The sequence below is a fragment of the Schistocerca cancellata genome, chromosome 11, assembly GCF_023864275.1.
Source record: "Schistocerca cancellata isolate TAMUIC-IGC-003103 chromosome 11, iqSchCanc2.1, whole genome shotgun sequence".
In the NCBI taxonomy this organism is placed as follows: domain Eukaryota; kingdom Metazoa; phylum Arthropoda; class Insecta; order Orthoptera; family Acrididae; genus Schistocerca; species Schistocerca cancellata.
This window is the reverse complement of record NC_064636.1, coordinates 111,385,244-111,412,303: the sequence shown is the minus strand read 5'-3', so window position 1 is coordinate 111,412,303 and position 27,060 is coordinate 111,385,244. Positions and strand designations below refer to the sequence as shown.

The 27,060-nt window shown below is 44.0% G+C and overlaps 1 protein-coding gene across 2 annotated transcripts in view; it reads left to right on the top strand.

Annotated features, from left to right (window-relative positions):
* The first annotated feature begins 262 nt into the window (after positions 1–262).
* The window catches only part of LOC126108518 (uncharacterized), a 66,665-nt gene continuing 39,867 nt past the window's right edge, over positions 263–27,060 (top strand). The window contains exons 1-4 of one of the 2 annotated variants that reach the window (XM_049913789.1): positions 263–467; positions 572–848; positions 14,435–14,572; positions 18,200–18,316. In XM_049913789.1, the coding sequence (XP_049769746.1) occupies positions 687–848; positions 14,435–14,572; positions 18,200–18,316 (417 nt within the window). In that variant the 5' untranslated portion in view covers positions 263–467; positions 572–686. Of the gene's footprint in view, positions 468–568; positions 849–14,434; positions 14,573–18,199; positions 18,317–27,060 lie in introns of both variants that reach the window. The other variant, XM_049913788.1, reaches the window with a different exon arrangement.

Genomic DNA, 27,060 nt, shown 5'->3' with positions numbered 1-27,060 from the left:
GAGCCCGCTGGCAACTGCTCATACGAACCTTAAAGACAGCAGACGATACCTCTGCCGCATCAGCCGTCGTGTCACTTGCTGTGGCATCACTTTTGAGGCATGTGGAAATCCAACTTTACAAACTGAAAATTGCTTATATTTCTTTGTTCCTTGTAGTTCCATTCATAGAAATCATTTTATACTGTCATGGTTCCGCTTGACAGCTTTGGTATTGCTATTGCACACTTAATGTTGTTAACTATCTTTGGTTGTTGACTGTTACGTCTCTGGCGTAAAATTTGAAACCGTGGCGGTTGGACAAGAAAAATATTTTGACTGTCTAATTTAAAGGGAATATTTCTTACTTCATTGAATTAACAAGTGTCTTAAGTAACGTAAAGAAAAGAGCGTGGATATTTTGTGATATAGTTTGAAGTCTATTTTCTTTTTATTGTTAAAAGAACAGAAGTTTTATTTAGAAGTGCCTTGTGAGTTTATTAAATGAATGAAGTCTACCGCGTTTGCAGTTTTCGTGATAGCGTATAGTGGCACCGGCACATTTTAATTACTTTTTACTCTGTTGTTTCAGAAGACGAGCATGTTAAAGCAATAGGACAGTTTTACGTTGTGGGAATTTCAGTGCCGATAAAATTAAACGGAAACTGCAAGATACGTTCTCTTTCGTTTGGAAGAGGACGAGAAGGAAAATGGGCAATTGTCCATCTAGCAGCCTCAAAGAGTTATTTGAAGAAGTTACTTCGAATGAGAATAAACAGAATGCTGCACCCGTAAGTAGTGGTACACCAGACAGGATTACACTCATCGATCCGAGATCTCCATTGGTAGACGCAGAACGAACACCCGTCGAGGTACGTTTTGTAATCTTTTCTACGTATTGCTTTCGTGTTGATTCTTGTTCTGCATTACGTTGCCACGTTCAAAGTGTTCCTGTTGGGACTGTTATCTAGTATGGTACCGCTTGGCATACTTATTTGATCTTCCCCTTTTGTGTGTTTTTGAATGCAGTGCAAGAGGAGGTTGATGTCTGCAAATTATTACCAGTAATAAGAAGTAAATCGTTGTTCACCGAAGCATACAGTCAGATTTTCTAATTCTTAATACGCACTTAGCCGCGATGTTTCGAGAGCGTATTTGAAGTTTATCAGCATGTATACTGGCGAATACTGTTTGACAGCGGAAATAAGAGTTAATTACATATTGGAGCATCAGATAATTGTAGTTGTAGCGGTTATGATGGTTTGAGCATATACTTCTACGACATTCCTGTTAAGATTCGAAGTAGGGGACCTAATAAGCAAACTTTGTCCATTACATAACAAATCATGTCTTAAGGTACCTAGCTGTTTCATGATTGTTATAGAATGACGGGTAATTTGATGTCAAAGCCCATAAATCTTATTGTAAAGTAAAGTAGCAACAGATTTCATATGCCAGAAGCCTACATGATATGTCAATAATTGTTCCCTATTTGACACCCATCATGACAGCATATAAGAGCTCTAATTTGTAATTGATTTGTTCAGTCTTTTACAAATTTCACTCAGTTTCATCATATCGAACATTCTCCCCAATTTAATGCTCTTTCGTTTTTATATAACACATCAAGAAATGTTGATTCAGGAACAGTACATTATGTAATATGCAGATCCAACCTTGGACCAGTTGAATGTGCCAATACCAGATGTCACCTTCATCCTGTAATGTAATGACGTGTGATGTCACATGTGCACAAACAGAAAATGAACATAACTGACATTATTTCTTGTGCACTTATATAAAGTTTTTGACAGACTGATCTCATTTATCGTGTAGCCAGAGGTCTAGGATGTCTTGCCAGCAGAAGTTATGTATTTAGAAGCAGCTTATGGTGTATCAGTGAAGCATGTCCAAAAACATATTTACTTTGTCAGTCTAAAGCATATAGCTTCTACTAATCCAAAATGCAGATTTGCTTAGATAACTAATAAATTTCGCCACAATACTTCTGTAAATTTACATAATTTAAATGCAAAAAGCCAAAAAAGATAAAAAGAAAAAGAAAATTGAATAGTAATACTTCTATACTATGTTTACATCATTTTGGATGTTAGGCATAAGATGGTAAAGCAATCCGTATGTGTTCTAACACCAGTTTTGTTTACATTAATAATAAAAATTGAATGCAATATTACTATAAGCCACCAAAGTTACGACATTTAGGTATAGTAATGCTGTTTAGAAGTCACCTCATTTTGCTTTTCATTTTCCTCTCTTCCTGTGTACATTTTCATTTCAAAACTCTGCCTGTTTCAGTTATTTTCGTCATAAATTCTCTGAATGAATTTAAAGGGGTTTCTAGTAGTAACTGTTTGATCAAATATGTTGATTTAACTTACGATTTGGGATTAGTGATGTTCAGTCGTAAACAGTTATAAAATTTTACCGCCATGTAACCACTGCTTCTCTCAAGTTGAGTTGTTATTCTGTGGAAATCATAATTTTGTGTGGTTTCTAATGTGGTGGTGGTGTATATCTTGATTTTCATGGAATTTATTTTTATGCTCCCAAGCAAGTTGCGGAATTTTGATGTCACTGGAAAGGTCCGATTCCACCCATCTGCTTTGACCCATGACATAACTGCGCTCAGTCGTGTGACGTCAATGAGGCGAAGCTGTTAGAAATGGATTTTATTTGCAAATGGCATGTTGGTGTAAGTTGTGGCACACTCTAGTGTGTGGTGTTTGTTTCCAAATTATTTGTGAATGATATTGATGCAGTATTGACCTTAGCACTGCATGTTATTTGATGTTGTTGGCGTTTGTTGCTGTCTTTGTCGTGTATTATTTCAGTGTTGTTAGTTATTGGCTACCAATGTAGTTTTGGTTTTGAAAATGTTAGTTTGTCATGTTGTTGCTGGTTTGAAATTTTTTTACTATATATGGATGTCACAACGAAGTTTACTAGTCATTGATTGGTTGCTGCTGTGTGTGACAATGTAGCATATAAAATTAAAATTCTCTAGTTATACAGCCGATCAACAGAAGTATCATCAGTGCTTGGAAATTGACATTCATACCATCCACTTTTCCTTCTCCCCCCCCCCACCCCCCTTTTTTGGGGGAGGGGGCGTGTTGACATTGTTACTGTATGTTCAGCTTGACCCCACCCAAGACCCTCTACTTTTCACATCATCATTAGTTCCATTTTATTACTGAAGTGAAATAGTTCTTATGGTTAAATATCTGTGTTCGTGGGTGTATTTAGTAACTTTATGGTATTGTGTATACTGGGAATAGGGATGTCATGAGTCAAAGCAGATGGGCAGAATCGGGTACTACTGTATTATCAAATTTTGTATAGATACTAACTGTATAAAAATGAAATCCTCTGTTTTTTGAATAGAGGCATGCAGCAGTCTCTTGTTCTTATGTTTTCTATTATTCTGATTGCTCTCTTTTGTAATTTGAATATTTTAACTGCATCAATTGAGTGACCCCAGATTTCTGTACCATAGCTCATTATAGCATTGAAGTGAGAAAAGTACACCATGTGCAGATTATCTCCACTTATTAGTGGCTTAATTTGTGTGAGTAAGTTTATTGCGTATGTTGGCAATTTGATTTTTCCAGTCAAAACAACTGCCTACAGTTACCCTAAAAATCTTATACTTTCAACTACTCTTACTTCTAGATCTCCAGAGTTGGTCAGTTCATTTGCTTTTCTTCATTATTTTAATTGTGTTAGATTTCTCATAACTGAGAACTACCCTGTTCAGTTTAAGCCAGTGAGTGATTACTTCAGCTGTTTGATTGCTTTTTGTTATATGTAGGGTTGAACCAATATGGTCACGAGCACAGGAGAGGCACTACAGGCGATGCTGTGCTGTTAGCAAAGCCGATCATGCCAGTAGTTTGCTGTCATAGCCCATTAACACCAAATTTTGCAGCACTGTCCTCACTGGTATCCCACATTGATTTCTGTGGTTACTTCACATAGTGTTGCTTGTCTGTTAGCACTAACAAATGTATACAAACACTGGCTCTTGGTCGTTAAGTGAAGGACTTTTACCAACAAATGTTAAGGCTTTTGATGTATAACATTTATATATTACTATTGTAATAGTATTATAATGGATGTTGTAGAAAGTGTTAGTTTCATTGATGGGTGTAAAAGAGTGGTACACATGAAAACCTTACATGTCAGGGACTGGTGCAACTGACTTGCCTTAGATTTTTTTTAATGATATAGACACTTTAGATGAAAATTTATCAGGATATTCAGTTAAACTCAAACGGGCTCTATATTATAAAAATATTTTTGAGGAATAGGTTGAGAACCTTATAAGAAATGAATTAATGTCTTCACTGTTAAGTTATGTTAGTCCCTCTGCCACACAGAAGTAGATAATAAGTTCCCCCTCATAGAGTCTAGGACCTACATGAGGTTTCCTAGACCTCTATAGGATTTCAAAGAGAGGTTGTTACGACCAGGTACGAGGCATGTTTGGAAAGTAACTACAGTTTCAGTCTGCCAACACTACAGCACTAGTGTTGCAGTTCCGCACATTTGCACTTGTATCTCATTCACTGTCTTTCCACTGACACCATTACTGCCAGGTTGTGGTATTTATATTCATTGGTGATGAATGTTAAGAGAATTTTTACCTTTGGAATACCATCATAAAATTTGGTGTACGCATTAGGAGGCATCCGATTCCACCTGTCTGCTTTGACCTGTGACATAAGGGTCTTGTGGTGTGTGGCGTCATTATGGCCCGGAGTTTAGTTTATGAGTTGGTTGTGTTTGTAGATGTCGTCTTGTTGTGCTTGATGGTGCACTCTGGGGTGTGTGTGTGTGTGTGTGTGTGTGTGTGTGTGTGTGTGTGTGTGTGTGTGTGTGTGTGTTGGGTTCATTTTGAGCTTTGACGTTGACAGAGTGGAGTTGTTGGCAGTGGCTGTGACTGAAGGATTGAAACTCTTTCCAGTGAGTTACCAAATTTATATTTTTGTGTTTTAGATACATGTTATTGGTTTGTTGTTTGTGGTGCGGTAAGACGTTTAATTTGTGTGGCTTCTTTTGTAAGGTATGGATATGATGTAGTTCCGTAACGCAAGGTTGTTTGGCGGAAATGGGGGAGGATATGATTAAGTTTTTGCAGATGTTCCGATTGATAGCAGAGAATGTCAAATGTAGTGCTGCAGAGAAAATACCAGGTAGGCGAGAGTTTCGGCGTATCGAACCAGGGACAGGTACATGTAGCGGTGTCGAAAGGACAACCTTTGGCGCTCCATTAGATGCAGTACCTGGTTTGAGAAATCTGGATTATGCATGAGAGAGATTGTTTTGATGATGTACTATTTCTGTTACAGGTTCTCGATTAGTTTTTGTGTGCATGAGGCTGGACTGAGTGAAAGGATGGTGTTAGATTGTTTTCTTTTTGTAGGAAGTGTGTTCTAAGTAGGAAGTATAGGGGTAATTTGGGCAGGCTCTGGGTGGTGGTTGAGATAGACTAATCACAGTGTGGGAAGAGGGAGTATGAGAGGCATAAGCCTCCAGTTGGTTTATGGATGTGTTTGTGGGCGGGGGAGGGTGGGGGGGGTGTTATGTTGACGGTTGGGGATGGTGATTGTGTTTTCAGGGTTTCGGAGGGGCGTACTAAGAGGGAATATGTGGAGTTAATTGAAGAGTGTATATAGGGGAGTACTTCAGTGTTAGATGCTGGGGAGGGGAGGGGCGGATAAATCAGTCATAGGGAGGGAGAAGAGGCTCTCTTCTAACATGCAATTTCATTTAGATGAGTATTGCTGGTGGAAGAGTGTCCCTGGGGATTAATGTATTTTTAGTGTTTTTCTGAGGGCAGTAAGGTGTAAAGGCCAAGCGTGGTTAGTTGAGGGGCTTGGTATGGAGGGGGGGGGGGGGGGGGAGCGGTATGGGTTGTGGGTATTGGTTGTGGATGGGTTGGGGGGGTTGTTTTATGATTATGTTGCAGAGGATCTTTCTTGTTGCAGTTGTTTTTGAATTTTAATGTGTGATTGAGTTTCGTTTATTTTGTGGTTTTTATTTGTGGGCTTTTTCGGGGGGGGGGGGGGGGGGGGGTCGCGTTCGCCAACTTATTGTGTAGTGCTGGAATTTGTGGAATTTGTTGGTAAACAGTCATTTTTGTGGGTCTGTTGTTTGTGAGTTGTGATGTTTTGCGGGGTTTTGAGGTGTTATGGGTCTGGTTTCATTTATCACAGTTGTAGGTGTTTGTGTTTGGTATCGTCACCTATGGTTGACCTATATAGGTTAAGGGAAGTGTTCTGTTCCTATTTTTGTTGTTTTAGGTGTTGCTCAAGGTAAGTGCCCGATTCCAATTTTTGTATTAGTAGGTTTTTTTTTTTATCGACACTTGGGGTTGAGCTATGAAGGTGAATGGAAGTGACCAATTCCTATGGATTTTGTGGGTGTAGCGTAATGTGGGAATTTTGTGTTTCTCATTTATTTATTTATTTATTTATTGTCCTTTTTGATCATGGTGTGCATGTCTATGTTTATATTTAGCTTGTCCCCACCCCCATATGTATTTTCGTGTTCGTTTGTCGTGCTTATGTAGTGATGTCATAGGTGCCATATTGTAGATGTTGAAATGGTCATTTCCTCCATATTGGTGTCATGGGTCAAACCAGATGGGTGAAATTGGACACTTCTGTAATCCCAGAAATAGTGTATGAGTAATAAAGATTTATATTAAACACTCCGTCGTCAGGCCACAAGTGGCCCATTGGGACCATCTGACCGCCGTGTCATCCTCAGCTGAGGGTGCGGATAGGAGGGGCGTGTGGTCAGCACACAGCTTTCCCGGTTGTTATGATGGTTTTCTGTGACCGGAGCCGCTACACTAGGTGCTTTTTTCACAATCGAGGTGGGTTTTTAGTTTTTTTTAATAAAACCTGAAAAACAATTGGGACATTATTATTTTTCTCATAGACAAAGGCTCCACCATAGTCATCATGAATTATAGTGACTATGTGCCTCACCAACTTCCTGGCACCTCTACATACATAACTTACAATTGTGATCCAAATATAAAAGTCCAACAGGTGTTCAGGTGGCTCCTCGGTATCTTAAACCTGACACCTGAATCCATCTCCCTCCTGACCTCCCCCCCCCCCCCTTCCACTCATACCTTTTATCAATTTTACAAACAAAACCCCTCAGGTCTCCCTATCGTGTTGTCCCATTGTGGCTTGGTACGCAGAACAATCCTCTGCCTTTGTTGACCAACACCTTCAAACTATTGTCTGTAACATCCCACCCTACATTTAAGACATCTCTCACTTTCTTCACAGTTCCTGTCCTGTTACCACCAGACTCTTTGTTGGTCACTGTGAATGTGACGTCCGTGTACATCAACATCCCCCATGCGCGTGGCCTTGCAGCTGTGGAACATTGGATTTCCCAATGTCCTACTGATACCAAAATCACCACCTCTTTCTTAATGCACCTAGTCAACCATATCCTGGCCCATAATTCTTTCACTTTTGAAGGCCAAATCTACAAACAAATCCGTGGTACTGCCATGGGTACTTGCATGGTACCACCCTGTCCAATTTATGTATGTGCGAACAGGAGAAATCCTTCCTATCCAGTCAACACCTGAAATATCTCAGCTGGTTCAGGTTCATTGATGACATTTTCACGAACTCAACATGCAAAGGACAGTCTTTACTCTTCATTCCGCAGCTGTCATCCATTCCATGTCAAAAAATCTTTTCCTTGCCGCCTCACCACCCACAGATGGCATGTTTGCAGTGGAAAGCGGGGATTGTCGAAAGATACCAACAACCTTGCCATAGCTGTTACTGACAGACAATATCCTATCTAGCTCATCCATAAACGAATCTCCCATGCCATCTGCTCTGTTGACAGCAGTAAACCTGTCAAACAGCCACCAACCAACATTGCTCTGGTCACCCAGTATAACCTTGGCCTTGGAAAGCTTAACTCAGCCTCTGCTGGGCTTTGACTACTTCTTGTTATCCCCCTAGGGGCTCACATCCCGTTTTTTTTAGTACATGCCTGGCCACCATGGGTCCCCAGCCCTTGCAGCACTACTTCGAATTCCATGCTGCAAGTCTATGTTTATACTACTCTTTTTTTCTCTTTGCCTTTCCTTTGAATGGTCTTCTTTGTGCCGATCGTGCTTGGATCTGGTTTGTGTTTCACTGACTCATTTTATTACCATCAGCGCCTTTTCGATATTAATTGTTGGATCTGAATTGATACTCCTTTTCTAAATTTTACAAAAGTGTGTATCTTGCAGGGAAAGTCCCCCATCATGGCATATATTGCATATATGGCATATATTGTCTCTTTATATGCTTCTTTCTTGCTATGGTACTATGGCCAAAACCCAGCACGGTAGCCATTCTGTTCCGGGAGAGGGCAGTGGTTGATCAAGTACCTGCACAGTGGTAGCCCCCAGACCACGCAGGGATTGCACTGTTGGTACCTGAACTGGAAACTCCACATTCAGGCTGACGAGTATATGCCCATCATGACGGGCACAGGGGCTCTGCGCAACAGTTTACTGGCTAGGTAACCACTCCTGTGGGTGGGTGGCACCTATGGGGAGAACACCCATTCAGAGTAGTTGGTACCATGGTGGAAGATTCACACATGAGGCAAATTAAACTTTCTTTTGCTGATGGCTGCACAGCAGTCTCTTCTGAAGCTCAGATGTAGTACTATGCAAAGAGGTATGATCACAAAATGTTCCCTCCTGTGGTTATGCCATGGGGGAATGTAGTACTCAAGAGACAAGGTGTGAAATACTCCCCCCAAATATCTCGTTTGTTCTGAGGTGGGCGAGGATTCCTTTTTGACTACAAAGCCTTTGTGTTTAACATCTCGAGGATAGGTTTGGGGAAGTGGCAGCTATTTCAGAAATTCAAAGTGACTCCATTTTGGCTAAACAGCCTCCTCCACTCAGTCACTTGCCTGCGACAAGCTGGAAGATATTCCTGTCACTATCGCCACTCATAAAAGTTTGAATATGATACAGGGCATGATTTTCCATCAAGACCACCTATTACAGATTGGTGTCGAGCTGCTTGCTAATTTGAAGCGACAAGTTGCACATTTTATCCATTGCGTCCAGTGAGGACCAAAAGACAACAGAGTGGATACTGGAGCCTACATATTGGCATTTGAAAGTGGCTCATTGCCTGAGAAGGTCTAAGGGATGATGTAACACTGTGATTGTCAAGCGGTATATTCCTCCTCCCATGCAGTGTTGCAAATGCATGGGATTCGGACGCATGTCTTCGCATTGCAACTCTAGCCCAGTTTGTAGGGATTGTGGTCATCAGTTGACACGAATGCTCCTTGTGCCCACCCATCCCTCACCCTTCCAATCTGTGTCAACTTGGAGAACGCCTTTCTCGGTGCTCCCAGACTGCACTGTTTTCAAGTGCAAAAAGAAAATTGAGGAGTAAAAGACCCTTGACAACCCCACATATAAAAGGGTCAAGAAGAAATATGATCACCTACACCTTACACCTATGACAGTGACACGTGCTACCGCTACGATGGCGTCATCTACTTTAGTGACTGTGCCATTGCTCCGTGTCTTCTATGTCTGACCCTCGGAGTTACCCAACTACACCTGCACATCTTATTTTTGGGGCTCCTCCTTCAACTTCTGCCCCCACAGCTCTCTTGGGAATGTCAGCTCCCTGTCTGCAGTGACATCAGTCCCCAACCTCCAACCAGAGAAGCAACACCCTCCGGCACCCTTTACCAGGAAGGGGTTCCTTGGGGCATTCCCTTCCCAGTACTCTGCTGACATGAAGGAGCTACAGTTTACAGGTCGTCCTGTCCCAGAATCTGAGGCAGGTGCACCCTTGCAAAAGTTTAAATCATTGAAGTCCTCCAAAAGGGGGGAGATTCTTATGGCCCCCATGCCGCCAGACCCTGCGTGTTCCACCTCTGTATCCGAAGCAGTGTTCCTGGTGGGCCTTATGACCATTCCGTACACTTTGTTTTGGAACAAATGTGTATTGCTGGTGTATCTTCACAGCAGGTGGCATTGAGGCATGACCTGCCTCTTTGGTCTCTTCATGCACCCACGAGATCCTGGTAGTGTGACCCTCCTGTGGAACTGTAGCTGTTTTTTCCGCCACTTGGGTGAGCTATGACATCCTTTGTGCACATTCCCTGTTATTGTTTTTTTTTGTTTTTTCCCCATGGCCCTCGAGGAAACTTGTTTCCCAGCGGTGCAGACATCTATTCCCTGCGACTTTTGGGGTTATTTTAAGAATTACACTGACTGAAAGAGCATCTGGTGGTGTTTGCACATAAATTTTAGACTCAGTCTGCAGCAAACACGTACCACTCAACACGACTTCGAAAGCTGTGGCTGTTCGTGGGAAGATATCTCTAGAATCTGCCATCTGTAACACGTATCTCCCTCCCAATGATGAAGTGACCCAGAACATGTTGTCCCAGAAAGTGTCGTGTCATTTTCTTAGCTCACCTCCCCCCCCCCTCCCCACACACACACACACACACACACACACACACACACACACACACACACACACTTGCTAATGGTGACTTCAGTGCCCACAACCCTTTGTGGGATAGAACCAAGAATGCTGGCTGCGGCAAAGTTGTCGAAAACTTGCTTGCAGAGCTCAATCTTTGTCTCTTGAATACTGGGGTTTCCACACCCTTCAGATTGGCTTATGAGTCTCATTTGGCCATTGACCTTTCCATTTACAGCCCAGATCTTTTCCCATCCATCCTTTAGAGATACCATGATGACATGTGCAGCAGTGACCATTATTTTATTGTTTTGACCCTCCCTCAGCGTCACTCATCTGAGCTTCCACTCGTACGGGTTCTCTCCGAAGCTGCTTGGAATACATTCAAGACCGCCATTGCCCATCACATCCCAACACATGGAGGTATTAGTGCAGTTGTCCAGAGCACAATTGCAGCCATTGTAGGAACAGCTGACTCAGTGATCCCCTCTTCTTTCGGATCCACCCGTTGGAAGACAGTTCCTTGATGGACCGCTGAAATCACAGTGACAATTAGAAATTTACAGGCTGGCTCTCCAATGCCATAAGTGACGTCATTGTTTGGAGCAACTTATTGTTAAGTGGCTCTGTGCCCCAGTCCGTGACCACATGAAACAACAGAAACGAGAGTGCTGGGGCAGTATGTTGCTGCCACTGGAACGTACCTCTCCTTCACAGATTAGTGGGAAGATTCATCACCTCTATGGACACCAGTACCCTGCCTGTATCGCTGTTATCTCTGTGAATGATGCTGTCTACACTGATCTAGATGCTGTTGCCAAACATTTGTTTCATTATGCTAGAGTCTCTGCACCTGAGAATTATCAGCTTGTACTTTGTGTCCTCAAATACCAAGTAGAGTGTCTTCACTTACCATTTACCACACATCACCTGGAGCTTTATAATGTTTCATTCAGTGTGCGGGAATTTCTCAGTGCACCAGGCCTTTGCCCTGACGAGCTCCATGGCCAGACTGCATCCACGGCCAAACGCTCACAGTCAGTGGATTGCCGACGTACCATCCGAACTACCGTGTCTTCTCCCACAACAGAGGCTGAGGTCTGGAGTCACGATTGCAATTCATATACAGCCTCTGCTCTGAACTCCACGTTTTCCCCACTGTCGCATCTTTTCAGAAAGAAATTACATGCATCCCCACAATGTGTACTCCAACCTTGGTTCTGCCTTGACCTCACCTTTGAGCCGAAAGACTCACTTGACTGTATGCAGTTTCTCTGCCTGCTCCTGGATGTACTTGTATTTCCAGGCTTAAAGATGGTATACACTGAGGGATCTATGGTCAACAGATCAATATGTTTTGCCTACACACATGCAAAATGCAGTGAATTATGCTCCTTGCTGAATGGATGTAGTATGTTCACGGCATAATTGGTGACCATTGTTCGAGCCTTCAGCCATCTTCGTTCTTGGATTGGCGAGCCATTCTTAATTGACAGTGACTTCTCAATTAGTCTTCAGGCTGTCGATCAGTGGTACTCTAGACACCCATTGGTTGTGACTATCCAGGGTCTCATGTATGACCACCTGCACACTGGACAGTCTATCATCTTTATGTGAACTCCTGGTCACACTGATATCCCAGGGGGGTGAACATGCGGACAGTTGGCCAAGTTGGCTACCCGGATACCGACTTCTCGGATGGGGTTGGGGGAGCGGGTAATGGAACTGGACCGTCAGTCAACTCTATGCCAATAGTTATTGGAGGCTTGAAATGCTCCCCCCGCTGTCTCACCCCAAATAAACTGTAAACTGTAAAGAAGGCCACGACTTTGAGGCAGTCTACCTTTCATACATCTTGCAGGGAATCTACTGTCTTCTTATTAGAAAGAAATCGGGTGCACCCCCACGACCAATGGCCACATCCACCCCACTGTCAGTGTGGTGCCTCTGTTGCGGTGACCCAGATCCTACTGAACTGCCGCAATTTGGACACCTTACAGCAAAACCTTAAATTTGCTACCTTGGTGCTAGCAGATGATGCCAAAGTGGCTGATTTGGTTTTCTCTCCTTTCTGCGTTGTGGGGCACATTAGCCACATCAGCCACTCGAGGCTTTGAGAGGGGTGCCCTGTCACCTACTCCACCCCAAGGGGCCCATGGCTGCTCTTGTTCATTAGTCAGGCAATGGCTCCTGGCCTTCCCACTTCTTAAATTCTTCTTACTCTTTTATGTCTGTCACTGGTTGGCAAACTTGTCATTGTCCTCTTTCCTGAGGTTTTATCTTGTCCGTGGAACTAATTTTCTTGTGGTAATGGAGGGTGTGGAAGCACCAGTTGGATGAAGAAGGATGTCTCCAGTCACATAATGTGTCCCGGGGGCCTCCAGCTGCTTTCTAGGTGGGGCAATTCTCCCACCTTCACCCTTTTACCTCTCTTTCCCTTCTACTTGCTTCTATCTCTTGGCTTTCTTGATTCTCAGATGCAGTAGAATCAGTTGGGACTTTTTCCATGTACTTCCTCTCTAGGAACTGTTCCTGGCTTGACACACAAAGGATTAAGGGACTGATGACTTCGTAGTGTGGTCCCTTTAACCCCGTCAGTCCATTCATCCTTTCGTTGTGCACTGAGATGAGGGATATCCTACTCACATCCCCCAGAGTAATATTCTGCAGCCCACCCAACATACACAATAGCCTTGCCCATATCCCTTCAAATCCTATTTCCAATTGTGTACCCTATGGGCCATTCCCTGTGGTTGGCTCAAGTGCAAGACATATGCACCACCTCCTTGTGCAGTCAAGTGACAGGCATTTCCTATCCAACCAAAGGCAGGGCTATCTGTGAAACCAGCTATGACGCAATTAGTGTACAGCATTCTATGTGGGCATGACAAGTAACCAACAGCCTACTCTGAAGAATGGCCACCATCAAACTGTGGTAAACCGAAAACTTGATCATGCAGTTGCTGCACACCACAACACAAATTACTTCAACAGCTACTTCAGTATGCAGGCCATTTGGATACCCCCTTCCAGAACATGTTTATCTGCACTATGCAGATGGGAATTGTCTCTCCAACATATCCTTCATTCTCCAGTCCCACTGGCCTAAACCTTCACTAACCTGTTCTGACTGCCTCACCTTACCTACTCCCTCCTCTCTTCTGTCTTCACCATTCCCCCTCTGTCCAGGTCTAGTACTGTCTCCGTCCTTCTCCCATCACCCCCCCCCTCCCCCCCACTACGCCAAATACTCTCTCTCTCTCTCTCTCTCTCTCTCTCTCTCTCTCTCTCTCTCTCTCTCTCTCCCTCCCTCCCCCCCCCCTCTCCCCCCCCTCCCCATCCCTCTGTCACCCCTCTCCCTCTGTCACCCCTCTCCCTCTCTCTCCATTCCCTACCCTCTTCTCCCTCCTTTTCTCCCTCTTCATCTTCACCTTTCTCTCTTCTTTTTCCCCCTTCTCTCCCCAGCCAATCCCTACATGTCCATTTGCTCTACCCTCTGTACTCTTTTTCCCTTTGTCGGGCAGCCGCAGGGTCATCTGTTCAAAGACCTGCGTCTTTCCCACCCTATCCCCTCCTCGCTTGCTCCTCTAACCTTCCCTACCCCCATCGGCTCAGGCAACTTTTAGCAGTAATAGAGCATCAATAGTCTGGCTATAGCCATGGGAGTGTACATTTGAGTGGTTGTGTGTGGGAATTTGTGTACTTTAGCCCAAAGAAGAGCTAGTGTGAACACTGTTTTCTGTTATAGGGTTCTTTGCTCAAAGCATCGATCTGCTGTAGATGATTGGTTGCCTTCCCTTATTTTATGTGTTGCTCCATCCAGGAATTTCCATTATTGTTATACACATTAAGAATAATAATTAGTTATTCACCATTTTTCGCAATTCTTATGAGCAGTTTGATATAACTCTGTGATATCTGGATTCCAGGTGCTTTTCAAATCAAGTGCAGACAGCCATGTGTCTGATGAGACAGACGAAGTGACAATGGATGATTCCCACCACCATAGAAGGCTGTTGAACGATCCCAGGTCCGCCACTGCTGGCATATCAAGAACTCCTATTTTGGTGAGTGAAACGAAAGTTGAATATTTATAACACAGCTGTTACTTGCCTTAAACTTAAACCATCATAATGCGAATTGGCAGAATTTTTGTGTGTTGAATCAGAAAAAGTAAACAACATGCTATAATTTTCTTCCTTATGAAAGATTGCAATGGTACACGGTACGTGTGGACCGTCTTGCTGTCTCGACATGTGTGAAGGAACTGCTTTTTAAACCAGCTGCAGAAATCATATAGGAGATAATAGTGCTCAGTAATAACCAATGGACATAGTGTGGCAAATCTATTTAACAAGTACTTTATATCCGTTACTGATAGTGGGACTGTCAGGATCAGTAAATAATGCCCTTGAATATCTGAAACTAGCCTTTACAAATAGCTTCAGGTACATGAATATGTCACTTACTTCACCAAAAGAAATAACTTCCATAATAAAATCTTTAAAAACAAAGCATTCTAGTGGTTATGATGAAATATCAACACAGTTATTTAAGCCATGTGCTTGTGAGTTTAGTACAATTCTAAGTTACTTGTGTAATCAGTCAGTTATAACTGGGACATTTCCTGACTGGCTAAAATATGCAGATGTTAAGCCTCTATTCAAGAAAGGGGTTAAAGAGATACCATCAAACTACAGACCGATTTCACTTTTGCCAGCATTCTCAAAAATTTTAGAAAAAGTAATGTACAGGCAGCTGCTCAACCATCTGACCACAGATAACATATTATCAAGAACACAGTTTGGATTTCTGAAGGGTTCTGATATCGGGAAGGCTATTTACACCTACAGTGAAAATGTACTTAATTCATTAAATAACAAGTTACAAGCAGCAGGTATTTTCTGTGATTTGTCAAAGGCATTTGATTGTATGAAACACAACATCCTTTTAAATAAATTAGAATTCTATGGTGTCACGGGCAGTGCTGCAAAATGGTTTAAGTCATACCTCGCTAACAGGAAATAAAGGGTGTCAGTGCAAGGGACTAGTGAATTAAGTCATCATCAGAATGGGAAGAAATTACATGTGGTGTCCCACAAGGATCCATCTTAGGGCTATTGCTTTTTCTTGTGTACATTAATGTTCTTTCATCAGTTACACTGCCAGAAGCAGAGTGCGTTCGGTTTGCAGATGACACAAGTATTGCAATAAATAGTATGTTGAGTGTAGTTCTGCAAAGATCTGCTAATGATATTTTCATGGATATTAATAAATGGTTTAAAGCCAACTCATTAAACTTTGAAAAGAATCACTATAAGCAGTTCAGAACCTGTAAGAGCTTTCCACCCAGCATATGCATAAAGTATGAAGAAGAGCAGATAGAAGAGGTTGACAGTCTTAAATTCCTGGGATTACAACTTGATAATCAATTCAGTTGGGAGGAGCACACCACAGAACTGCAGAAACGCCTTAACAAATCTGTATTTGCAGTTTGACATAAAAATGAAAAAGCTTGCATACTTTGCCTACTTTCATTCCATAATGTCATAAGGTATAATATTTGGGGGTAACTCTTCAAGTCAAACAAAAGTTTTCAGAGTCCAAAAGCGTGTAATACGTATTATTTGTGGAGTAAATTCACGGACGTCCTGTAGAAACCTCTTCAAAGAACTGGGTATACTAACTACTGCCTCTCATTATATTTACTCCTTAATGAAATTTGTCCTAAATAATATATCTCTTTTTCCAACAAACAGCTCAGTTCATACATACAATACCAGGGACAAAAATGATCTCCAAAAGGACTTAAAAGCACTTACTTTAGTTCAAAAAGGGCTCCACTACTCAGGAACACTCATCTTCAATAATTTGCCAGCAAACATAAAAAATTTAGTAAAAATAAAGATCAGTTTAAAAGGAGCCTGAAAGACTTACTGGTGGCCAACTCCTACTCCATTGATGAAATTTTTAATAGAAACAAATGATGTATTGTATATATTCATACTATTAGTATTGTTATTTCAGCTCAAAAAAGAAAATTGTTCCACATCCACGAGGATCTCCTCAGCATGGATCTATGGAACAGAAAACTAATCTCTAATCTCTCTCTCTTTGTGCTGCGTCTGTCCTCGAAATTCAGTCTAATTACTCTTATTATGAGGTGCCCGTATGAGTGATGGAAGGTCCAAAGTGTGGCAGACACTTTGTATAGTGGAGGAGGGGGAGGGGATGCATAGCTTGTGAAAATATTTCACTTCGCTTATGTGACTACTTATGAATAAAGGGTCAGTCCAATTCAAGTCAGCCAATGGTTTGGACCTCATAGTGTCAGATGTTTATTATCTTTTTATTTTAGGTACCCATAGAACAAGTAAAAAGTATGAAATTTCATTTTCTTATGATACACATCATTTTTTCTCCAAATCTGAGAAAATGAAGATTCCTAGTTTCTCTGAGACTGGTATTGAACAAGAATATCCTTAATTTCAAAACTATTGATGCTAGGCACCTGAAATTTGTCATTGTAGATGCCTTTCTATAAGCTTTATTTTGGTGTCTAACATTATAATGCTTGATTTTACTACTTTCATAAATCTTAAAAAATAAAATTTTTCCTTTGTGAGTTCACAAACAGTGCTTTGATTTTCAAGATGGAGAAAGAATGGTCTCTAAATGCACAGTCAAGAACATTGTATTAAATGAAAAGACAAATAACAATGAACTGTGAAACCAGTACTTTCTTTCAAAAACAAATGTGAGGTATTAGGATCACTTTATCTGGATCAGAATAACAAAGTAACTGGCAGCTGGTTGTTTACAGGATTGCTAGCATAGCAACAACCCAGTCAGACCACAAGTTTGCTCACATTTCCTGTTGTATACACAGTTCTCATATTACTCTATTAGAGAAGGAAAGTTGCTACTCACCATACAGTGGAGATGCTGAGTCGGGATACACAAAACAAAAGGATTCACACAATTAAAGCTTTCGGCCATTAAGGCCTTTGTCAGCCATGAGTAGCATCTTTCCTTCTCTAATATTGTTACATTCCATCCTGGATTTTCCATTGTTTGATCTCGTATTACTCTGCTACTTTAGCTTTCTATTACCTGTCAGTTGCAGACAGTTCAGATTTTTGACATAATTGTTGTGATTTGTCCTTATGTGCTTTTGTTCTGCGTGTGTTGTGTTTGTTTTACAGAATGTATTAAACTAACTCTGAAACTGCTTGGGAAATTGATACAATTTTCAGAATTGTGCAAGGTGAATTCTACGTGCACGTTAACATGTGAATGTACTCACTACACAACTGCGCAGCTGCTGCCAACAGAACTATATTGTGCTTGTGCCTAATGGCGAAGTGACGGTAACCCCCCTCCTCCTCCTGCCCCTCCCCCCTCCCCCTCATTCCATGCTCACTGTCAACCAATATATTGTTTTGGTCCAGGTATCAAAACTGAATTACATATTTATTAGTCCTACCTTATAAACACAAGGTATATAAACAATAGAAGTTACCTATAATAGAAGCGACAGCATGAGAATGACTTCAATGAGCATCATATGCATTTTTTTAGTACAGTGTTAAGCAATCTTTTCCTGATCCTGATGTAAAAATAAATAAAATATGAAAACTGCACAAAGCAATAAAGTCACTTCAACAATGTTAGTTGATGCCTCTATCTTGCAGGTGGAAAGCCCACTGGAGCTCAACAGTGACAATGCTGAGGCCTCTGTGGAAGATTCTGCTGGTGTGGATGATAGACAAGAGTTTCCAAAGCCTGCCATCACAGATACTCCTGTCCTGGTAAGAATATGTTGGCCTCACATGTAACAAATGGATCTTCAGTTTTAAAGTTCGTTATTTTAGTGTTATCATATGGAATTATAGAATATATTTATAAACAGGTATGTCTAAATAATTCAATGAAATGGAAGCATTTCATGTGGCTTCATTGGAGTTTCTCAGAGCCCATCTAAATACAGGGACTGAACAGTTCTGCACAACGTAAGGGTTGCCTTTCATGGTTTTACAAATGACTCCTAGATGGACTCATTTCAGGTGTGACATTATTACTTTTTTACAATTTATCATTTGTAATTGTTAAAACACTGGTAGCTGAAAAACTGGCAGAGTAGTTTTAAAGAAAATGTGCTGAAGATTTTCAACATATGTTTTCTTATGATTTTTTTCAAAGGCCTAACTCAACAAGAATGAATCGAATTGCTTCTTTCAGCTTTTGACAATCAGTCAGATTTAGAAAACACTGTTCACAGTTGGTTTGAGGAATATTGTATAACATCATAAAAAGAGTTAATGCTGCATTCAGACTAAAAATGCATGGACCAGGATTTTCACCACCTCAATAAACTGTTAATCTTTCTAGACCAGTGCTTCTACGTGATAGTGAAAAAAGTTTCAGAATTGCTTTTAACACATGAAAAAGAGTAAAAATTTCAAAGATGAATGTTTTGAAACAATAATATTGTACCAAAAATGTTTTTTTACCTTCATTGTTTTTGTAAAATTTGAAAGGCTGCCGTTGAATGCCGGTGTTCCTCCAATTCATTCATGTGGAGCACTTTCACTACAAGACTGCTAGGGTCACATCTCTATTGTCCCATTTGTATTTGCTAGGCTCTTGAGTGGTGTGCTGAGTATCGATCAGAGTTGCTGTATGACTTTGGGCATATAGCTACATTCTTATGGTGCTGTGTTGTTAAAAATTTGAAAGCCAGACTCTGTTCTTGTAAGCTCTGGAGAAGCAGTATTGCATAATGCAGGCAAACATTCATCCCCCCAGGGGCTCAGCATTCATTTGCTGAGTACGGGCTTGGCGACCCCGGGGTTCTGAGCTGGGGACTGGTCAGCGCCGCCAGTCTCCTGTCACCGTAAACCCCGGACATGCTTCAGCGACCACCGCATGGCGCGGCAGTGGAATGTTGTGTGCTGCGGGGAATGGTAATCTTGGCTTGACCGCCTACATTACAAGGAAGGTAAACCTCTATAAAAACCCCTCAATCTTATGGTGTGCTGCGCGCCTATAAGATGCATGGCTGTTGGGGTGGAACAGTCGCAAGTGGGCAACCTCTGGGGCACCTGCCGCACCCCAGTTGTATAAGGCTTACTCAGGCACGCGTGGCTCTGTCTGAGCGGACCTTTAGTTCCCTAGCTGCTCGTGGGACCACAATGGACCCTTCGACCTCTACGTTTCCCCCTACCAGTGGATTGGGTGGGCCACTGGTAGGAAAACACACCCTGGGAGTCCTCCAGCACCTGGTGTTACTAGAGATTTATCAGACTGTCGTATAGGAGCACATGCTGATAACCAGAATGTCTTTTTGATTGTCAAACGGAAGGAAGGTAGCTTTGAGAGAGTTTCTCCCTTTTACATTCACAAGGGTCTTGAGGGAATTGCAGGAACACTGAAATCTGTGAAGCGTCTGCGCAATGGGACTCTGTTACTTGAAACTTCTAGTTCCCGTCAAGTCACTTCTCTTAGGAAAGCAACCTGTCTCGGAGAGTACGCTATCGAGACAGAGTTCCACTCCACTTTGAACTATAGTAAGGATGTTGTGACATGTAGGGACTTGGTGGATATCCCCAAGGACGAGTTGAAATCTGAGTGGGCTGACGAAGGTATTGTCGACGTGCAGCATATTATGAAACGAGTCGATGGGGACCTAGTCAAATCCGACTCGTTTATTCTCACGTTCAATTGCCCGAGACTCCCAGAGCATGTTAAAGCGGGTTTCTTACGTTTGCCAGTACGGCCATATTTCCCCAACCCAATGCGCTGTTTTAAATGTCAGCGCTTTGGGCATACTACGTTGGGGTGCAATGGGATAGCCACTTGTGGTAAATGTGGTCAGCCTGCCCATGAAGGAGCCGATTGTTCATCGCCTGTGAAGTGCGTGAATTGCTCTGGGAGTCACCCTGTCTGGAGCCGGGTCTGCCCCATCTATCTCGAGGAACGGAAGATACAGGAGATCAAAACATCTAAGCGCATCCCCTATGGTGGGGCCAAGAAGCTCTTTAAGGCCATGCAGTCTCCTGTGTTTACAACATCTTTCGCTTCCACTCTGCAGAAACCGGTACAGTTGGCCAATGTTGCTACACAAACGGAGGTTGCTAGTGTCAGCACTAATACCTGCGTTTGCCAGTGCACTTGTGCTGCTGCGGTTGTTTTGCAACCTGCAGCTCTCCCCACAACGTCTGACAAGGCCGTGGTTGCTGACATTGGGGTACTTCCTGCCCCTCCCCATATGGCACCTTCTGCCCAGGTGAGTAAAGCTCCAACTGTTGACAAGGTTCTGCATTCTAAGCCCCCCAAGACGAAGATGCCGAAGGTGAAGATTTTGCCACCTGAGGAGACTAGTCAGGGTGAGTCCGATGACGATGCCATCGTACTATCTGACATCTCCCTTGGGTCGCCATCGGAGCTGATGGACATTGATGTCGACCGGGGGCGATATTCTCGCCCCAGGAATAAATCTCCGGCCAGTACGGGCTCTCCTCCAAAGCACAGGGGCAGGGTGAAAATTCATCCACCCTGATCACTGGCTCCCATATTACAGTGGAACCTGAATGGGTTCAGGAAGCATGTGGCCGAATTAAAACTCCTTGTACGAGAGCGCCCCTTGTGCTTATGTCTCCAAGAGACACATTTCCGGGCCACTGATGCTCCTTCTTTACGGGGCTATACCGTGTATCGAAAAGATGATCTGATGGGGGAAAGGGCAAAGGGTGGTGTTGCGGTTTTTGTCCATGACATGCACCACTCATCTGAGCTCCCTCTCGTTACGGACTTGCAATCAGTTGATCTTCTTGTGGGGTGGAGGCTCACAGTCTGTTCCGTTTACTTACCGCCTCAGGATGCAATAGACTCTGAGGCTCTCACAGACCTTATTAGCCAACTCCCCGGCCCATTTCTCCTTCTGGGGGACTTCAATGCTCATAATGTCTTATGGGGCTCTACGACTACTTGCGCCAGGGGTCGCATTCTGGAAAGCCTCATGGCGTCCGAAGAACTCTGCATCCTCAACTCTGGTGTTCCCACTCATTTCTGTACTGCTTCTGAGTTGTCGTCAGCTATTGACCTTTCCTTTTGCTCTCCAGCACTCGCGGATTCTGCTCTGTGGGAGGTTGCCTCTGACCTCCATTCTAGTGACCACTTCCCCCTTTGGATTCGCCTCCTGGATGAGACTGTGGCATTACCAGTGCCACCCAGGTGGCACCTCTGCAGAGCTGACTGACACTTTTCAGCGATTTTGCTGTTTTGGAACACCGTGCCAGCGTCCACGAATGGGTCGACCATGTTACAGCTGTGATCTCCCATTCTGCTGAATTGTCGATCCCACGGTCCTCAAGTCATCGCAAGAGGCGCCCTGTCCCTTGGTGGACCACTGAGTGCCGCTCAGCCATCCGAGCCCGCTGTGCAGCTCTGCGCCGCTTCAAGTGCCGTCCCTCAGCTGACAATCTTGTGGCCTTTCGGGTGGCAAGGGCCAAGGTGCGGCGAGTGATTAAAGAGAGCAAACGACGGTCATGGCAATCGTTCCAGAACTCCATCTCCCGCTCCATTAGTTCTACAAAAGTATGGGAAGCCATCAGGAGGATTTCCGGGAAACGCAGCCAACTACCTGTCATGGCATTGCTGCATCAGGGTTGTCTACTGACGGCGCCGAGAGACATTGCCCAGACACTGGCCATGTATTTTGCCGAATCTACTGCCACTATTAACTGTGATCCAGATTTCTGCCGCTACCGCACTGCCATCGAGAGGGATCACTTGGACTTCCGGTCTCCAAATTCTGAACCCTACAACTGCCCCTTCACAATGTAGGAACTGGATTCGGCACTGTCTGTGGCTCATGATACTGCGCCAGGTGATGATCAAATCCTGTACAGCATGCTGCAGCACTTGTCGCTGCCATCCAAGGAAGTTCTCCTGAATTGTTTTAATATGATATGGTCATCCGGCACGTTCCCTGACACGTGGAGGGAGGCGATTTTGATTCCCCTCCTCAAACCGGGAAAAGACCGAATGCATCCCAGTAGTTATCGGAGTATTGCTTTGACAAGCTGTGTCGGGAAGACATTGGAACGCATGGTCAACCGTCGCCTGGTTTGGCTGCTCGAGACCAGGCAGCTCCTTAGCCACTCTGTGTGGCTTTCGGAGATGTCGTTCAACTATAGACAACTTTACCCTGCTTGAGGCGGCCATCCAGCAGGCCTTCCTACGTAACCAGCATTGTCATAGGTGTATTCTTTGACATTAATAAGGCGTATGACACTACTTGGCGCCGCCTTATCCTCAATCAACTCCATCAGTGGGGCTTTCGTGGCCATCTCCCCATCTTCATTCGGTCCTTTCTTTCCCGCCGCCTCTTTCGATATCGGGTTGGTAATGTACTATCTGATTTGTACGTGCAGGAGAATGGTGTTCCTCAGGGAAGCGTTTTAAGTGTCACCCTCTTTGCCGTCGCCATTAACAGTATCACGTCCACTATCCGGAGTCCTGCCCAGTGCTCCTTGTTTGTGGACGATTTTGCTGTTTTCTGTTCTTCCTCCAGTCTTGTCACTGCTAGTCGGCAGCTGCAGCTTACGATAAAGCGATTAGAGGCATGGACTGTGAAGACGGGTTTTACCTTTTCTGCAGACAAATGTGTGTGTGTTCATTTTAATCGTTCTCGACGTGCTTTTACCTCCCCTGAATTGCGTCTGAGGGACACCATTCTTCCTTTTAGAGACACTGTGAGGCTCCTGGGCCTCACTTTTGATTCCAAGTTGTCGTGGTTGCCGCACCTTAAAGACCTCAAGGTGCGGGCCCTGAAGGTGCTGAATATTTTGAAGTGTCTGAGCCATCGGTTTTGGGGAGCAGATAGGGCGCGTCTGCTGCAGTTTTATAGGGCTTTCGTCCGGTCGCATCTTGACTATGGATGCACTGTGTATGGGTCAGCGAGGCCTTCATATCTGAAGATTCTTGACACAGTACACCATGAGGGTATCAGGCTGGCTACTGGCGCCTTCCATACCAGTCCCATCCCCAGCCTGTGTGCTGAGGCAGGGGAACCGCCGCTCGCCATCCGGCGGAAACTCCTCATGGTGCGACGGGTGTGTCAATTCTTTGCCTGTCCTACCTCCCCTGCATACCCTACTGTTGCCCGACCGCCTATGGAACGTCTCTTTTCCAGTAGTACAAGGGCAATGAGACCATTTGGGATTCGTGCCAAGCATTTGCTTGAGTCCCTTGGTATGGAGCATGTGGCACCCCAACTCCAGGGTTTTACCCGCCTGCCTCACTGGTTGCTCCAGAGGCCCAGCGTCCTTTTAGACTTGTCAGAGTACCGGAGGAGCTGCACTCCTGCGTTTGTTTTTACCTCCTTATTTTACGATATTTTAAACCAGCATGCCGACCATGTGCCAGTATTTACGGATGGCTCTAAACAGGGGGACTCTGTTGGTTGTGCTGTTGTTTTCCCTGATCGAGTCGTCAAGTTACGGCTTCCTGCAGCGTTAACCATCTTTGATGCCAAATTGTTTGCGATCTTGTGGGCATTGGAGCAGATGAGATGTGTTCCCAGTCTTAAGTTTCTCATCTGTTCTGACTCCGAGTGCCCTTCAGACCATGAAACACTTGTACCCAGTGGATACGGTTGTCCAGAACATCCACGATGCCCTACTCCACCTGCAACGGCAGGGGAAGGAGGTTTCTTTCTGCTGGGTGCCGGGGCACGTGGGTATTAGGGGAAACGAACTGGCAGATGTGGCTACCAAAGATGCATGTTCCCTCCATCACGTTGTTGAATGTGCCGACCCCCTCCATGCTGTTACCTCCCTTTTGCGTTTTCGTGTTATGTGTCAATGGGAAGAGGAGTGGCTGGCAGTCGGTGAAAATAAGCTGCGTCTGGCCAAGGCCACCACGCGGCCATGGCGTATGTCCTACCAGTCGTGCAGGCAGCATGAGGTTCTCCTCACTCGCCTCCGCATCGGGCACAGTCCCTTAACGCACGGTTTTTTACTCCGGCGGGAGGACCCCCCAATCTGCAGTGCTTGTGGCATCCAGATGACGGTCCGCCACATTTTACTTGACTGTCTTTTATTCTCTGACCAGAGGGCGGTGGTTTCCTTACCACCGGATTTGCCTTCTATTTTGCAAGACGACGCAACGACTGTGGTTAAGGTCTTACGGTTGTGTGTCCTGTCCAATTTGTTGCCTCGGATTTTAGGGAGAAGATCTTAATGTGCTGCTGGGTGACCGGCTCACCCAGGCTTTAGGTAAGAGGTCCGCCAGTCACGATTACCTACTTGTTTCACTTCGATTTCTGTATGTGAGGATTTGTAACTGTGTCAGGTCTGTGTCTTTTAGCCGTTCTCCTTGTTCGCTGTCCGTCTTCGTCCCTTCACTGCAAGTGTTCCTGTTTCTATGCGTTTGGGCGCTGATGACCATGCTGTTTAGCACCCGAAAACCTCAAACCACACACACACAAACCACCGCAAACATTCGTTAGAAGTTAAACTGTCAGTACCAGTAATGGTTGCCATAGCTGCATTTAGTCACACACTAACCATTTTTTGCATGTATGCAGGTTCTGTGCCACAGTATTCAGCATCTGAATATGCAAGATAAATTGCAGCATCTGTGTCATAATTGCATTTGCTGCCCAATTGATTTACCATATTTTGTCTAATAGATTTCCTCCTAATTTAAACTTGGTTGTTGTGCTCTCGGATAGAAGATAGCACCTAGACAATGAGCAAAGTAGTCTCATGAAACTTTGATCCTATCAAGTAGCAAACTCATTTATTATGGAGAAGTGTTTTACTTAGATTTGACTGGAGTCCCCATTTTTCTCATTGATTATGGTAAGGTCACCTGAGGATGTATTCTCACACTGCACAATATATTTGTTCTGGTGTGTGAATACCAGGCTACCTGAATACTGGATTTGTTTAGAGTCACTGATTGATATGTCTCAGATATACTAATTCTACAGAATTCAAGCCAGGTTTAGTCCTTGAGGCAAAATATCCTTCAGACTCTTGCCCCATGTGCTAGTTCTTCTATACAGAAAAGTGAAAAACATCAGTCAGTGCATGTTTTTGAGTAAAATTACTAGGTTATGACATAAATGAACTTGAGAATCAGGCCTTCTCTTCATGATTTATTGTAAGCAGCAGTGACATACACTAAACCTACAGCCAATTTCATTCACCTCGCAGGTCCACATTCCACCTATATTGCAATAGCACCTAATTACAGCAACTCCAAATATTTTTATGGACCAGCCTACTCAACAGATTATTTTATAAATGGTTTGCATCTTGGATGCTTCTTCCATAATTTGTGTCATTACGAGTAGAGAGGGGTGTTGGGGGGGGGGGGGGGGGGGGGGGGTAGGGTTCAATAGTTAGCATTCCTAATTCTTTCAAAACTGTGGGTTCTGTAGCTGTCTCAAACATACTAAGTAGTTTCCTAGTTTGCCAGATTTCTTTGCGGAATTGTGGGTGCCAGTGTTTTGTCTGACTGTCAATACGGGTTGTATGTATTTGCCCTGCTACCCCCTGGAGTTCACTTTTGTCACCTCCTTCAGCAACTTGATTTTCCACTCCCTGAAACCTTTAGAGTGGGCGAGAGCCAAATGCCACCTTGGCTCCAGGCTCAGGTTCACATTCACCTTGACCCTCCCAGAGGAGGTTACCCCAGCTTCGGTATACCGCTCGCGGTTTGTTGAACTTCGTTCGAAGTTCATTAATACGATCTTCATTTATACAGATGGCTCTAAGACCAATGACGGTGTCTGGTGTTCTTTTATTGTCGGGGCACACGGTTTCAAATACTGGCTCCATGGCCATTGTTCAGTCTTTACAGCTGAGCTATTTGCCCTCTACCAGGCTGTTCTTTACATCCGCCACCATCAACATTCTGCTTATGTCATCTGCTCTGATTCCGTGAGCACCATCCAGAGCCTTGGTGCTCCATATCCGGTTCACCCTTTCATGCACCGGATCCAACGCTCCCCCCCCTGCGGGTTTGGGGGTAAGAATAGGCCCGTGGTATTCCTGCCTGTCGTAAGAGGCGACTAAAAGAAGTCTCAAATGTTTCGGCCTTATGTGATGGTCCCCTCTCGGGTTTGACCTCCATCTTTCTAAATTGTTCCGAAGGGTGAGCCAATTGGGGAAGGGCGTCTTACTTGGTGCATTGTGTCCATCTTGCATTGAGATCTTACGCCAGCTTCTTCGTTGATGCATTGCAGTGCTGCCTGCTCTCCATCTCTTGGGCATGGATACGTTTCTGCGTGCAGCTTAAGCCATGCAATGTGCAGTGCCACTTTCTGCACTGATGGCGACAATAGACTGACTACATGTCACCTAAAATCCAGCACGGTAGCCAGTCCGTTGTGGTGGGGCCACCATGTACCCTGTTGGTTGTAGGCCCCTGACAACACAGGGATCGCTCTACTGATGATGCCTGCGCCGTTTACTCCCCATGTATGCCAAGGAGTAGATGCCCATCTCCTTGGGACATCAGGACTCCCGGCAATGGCCAT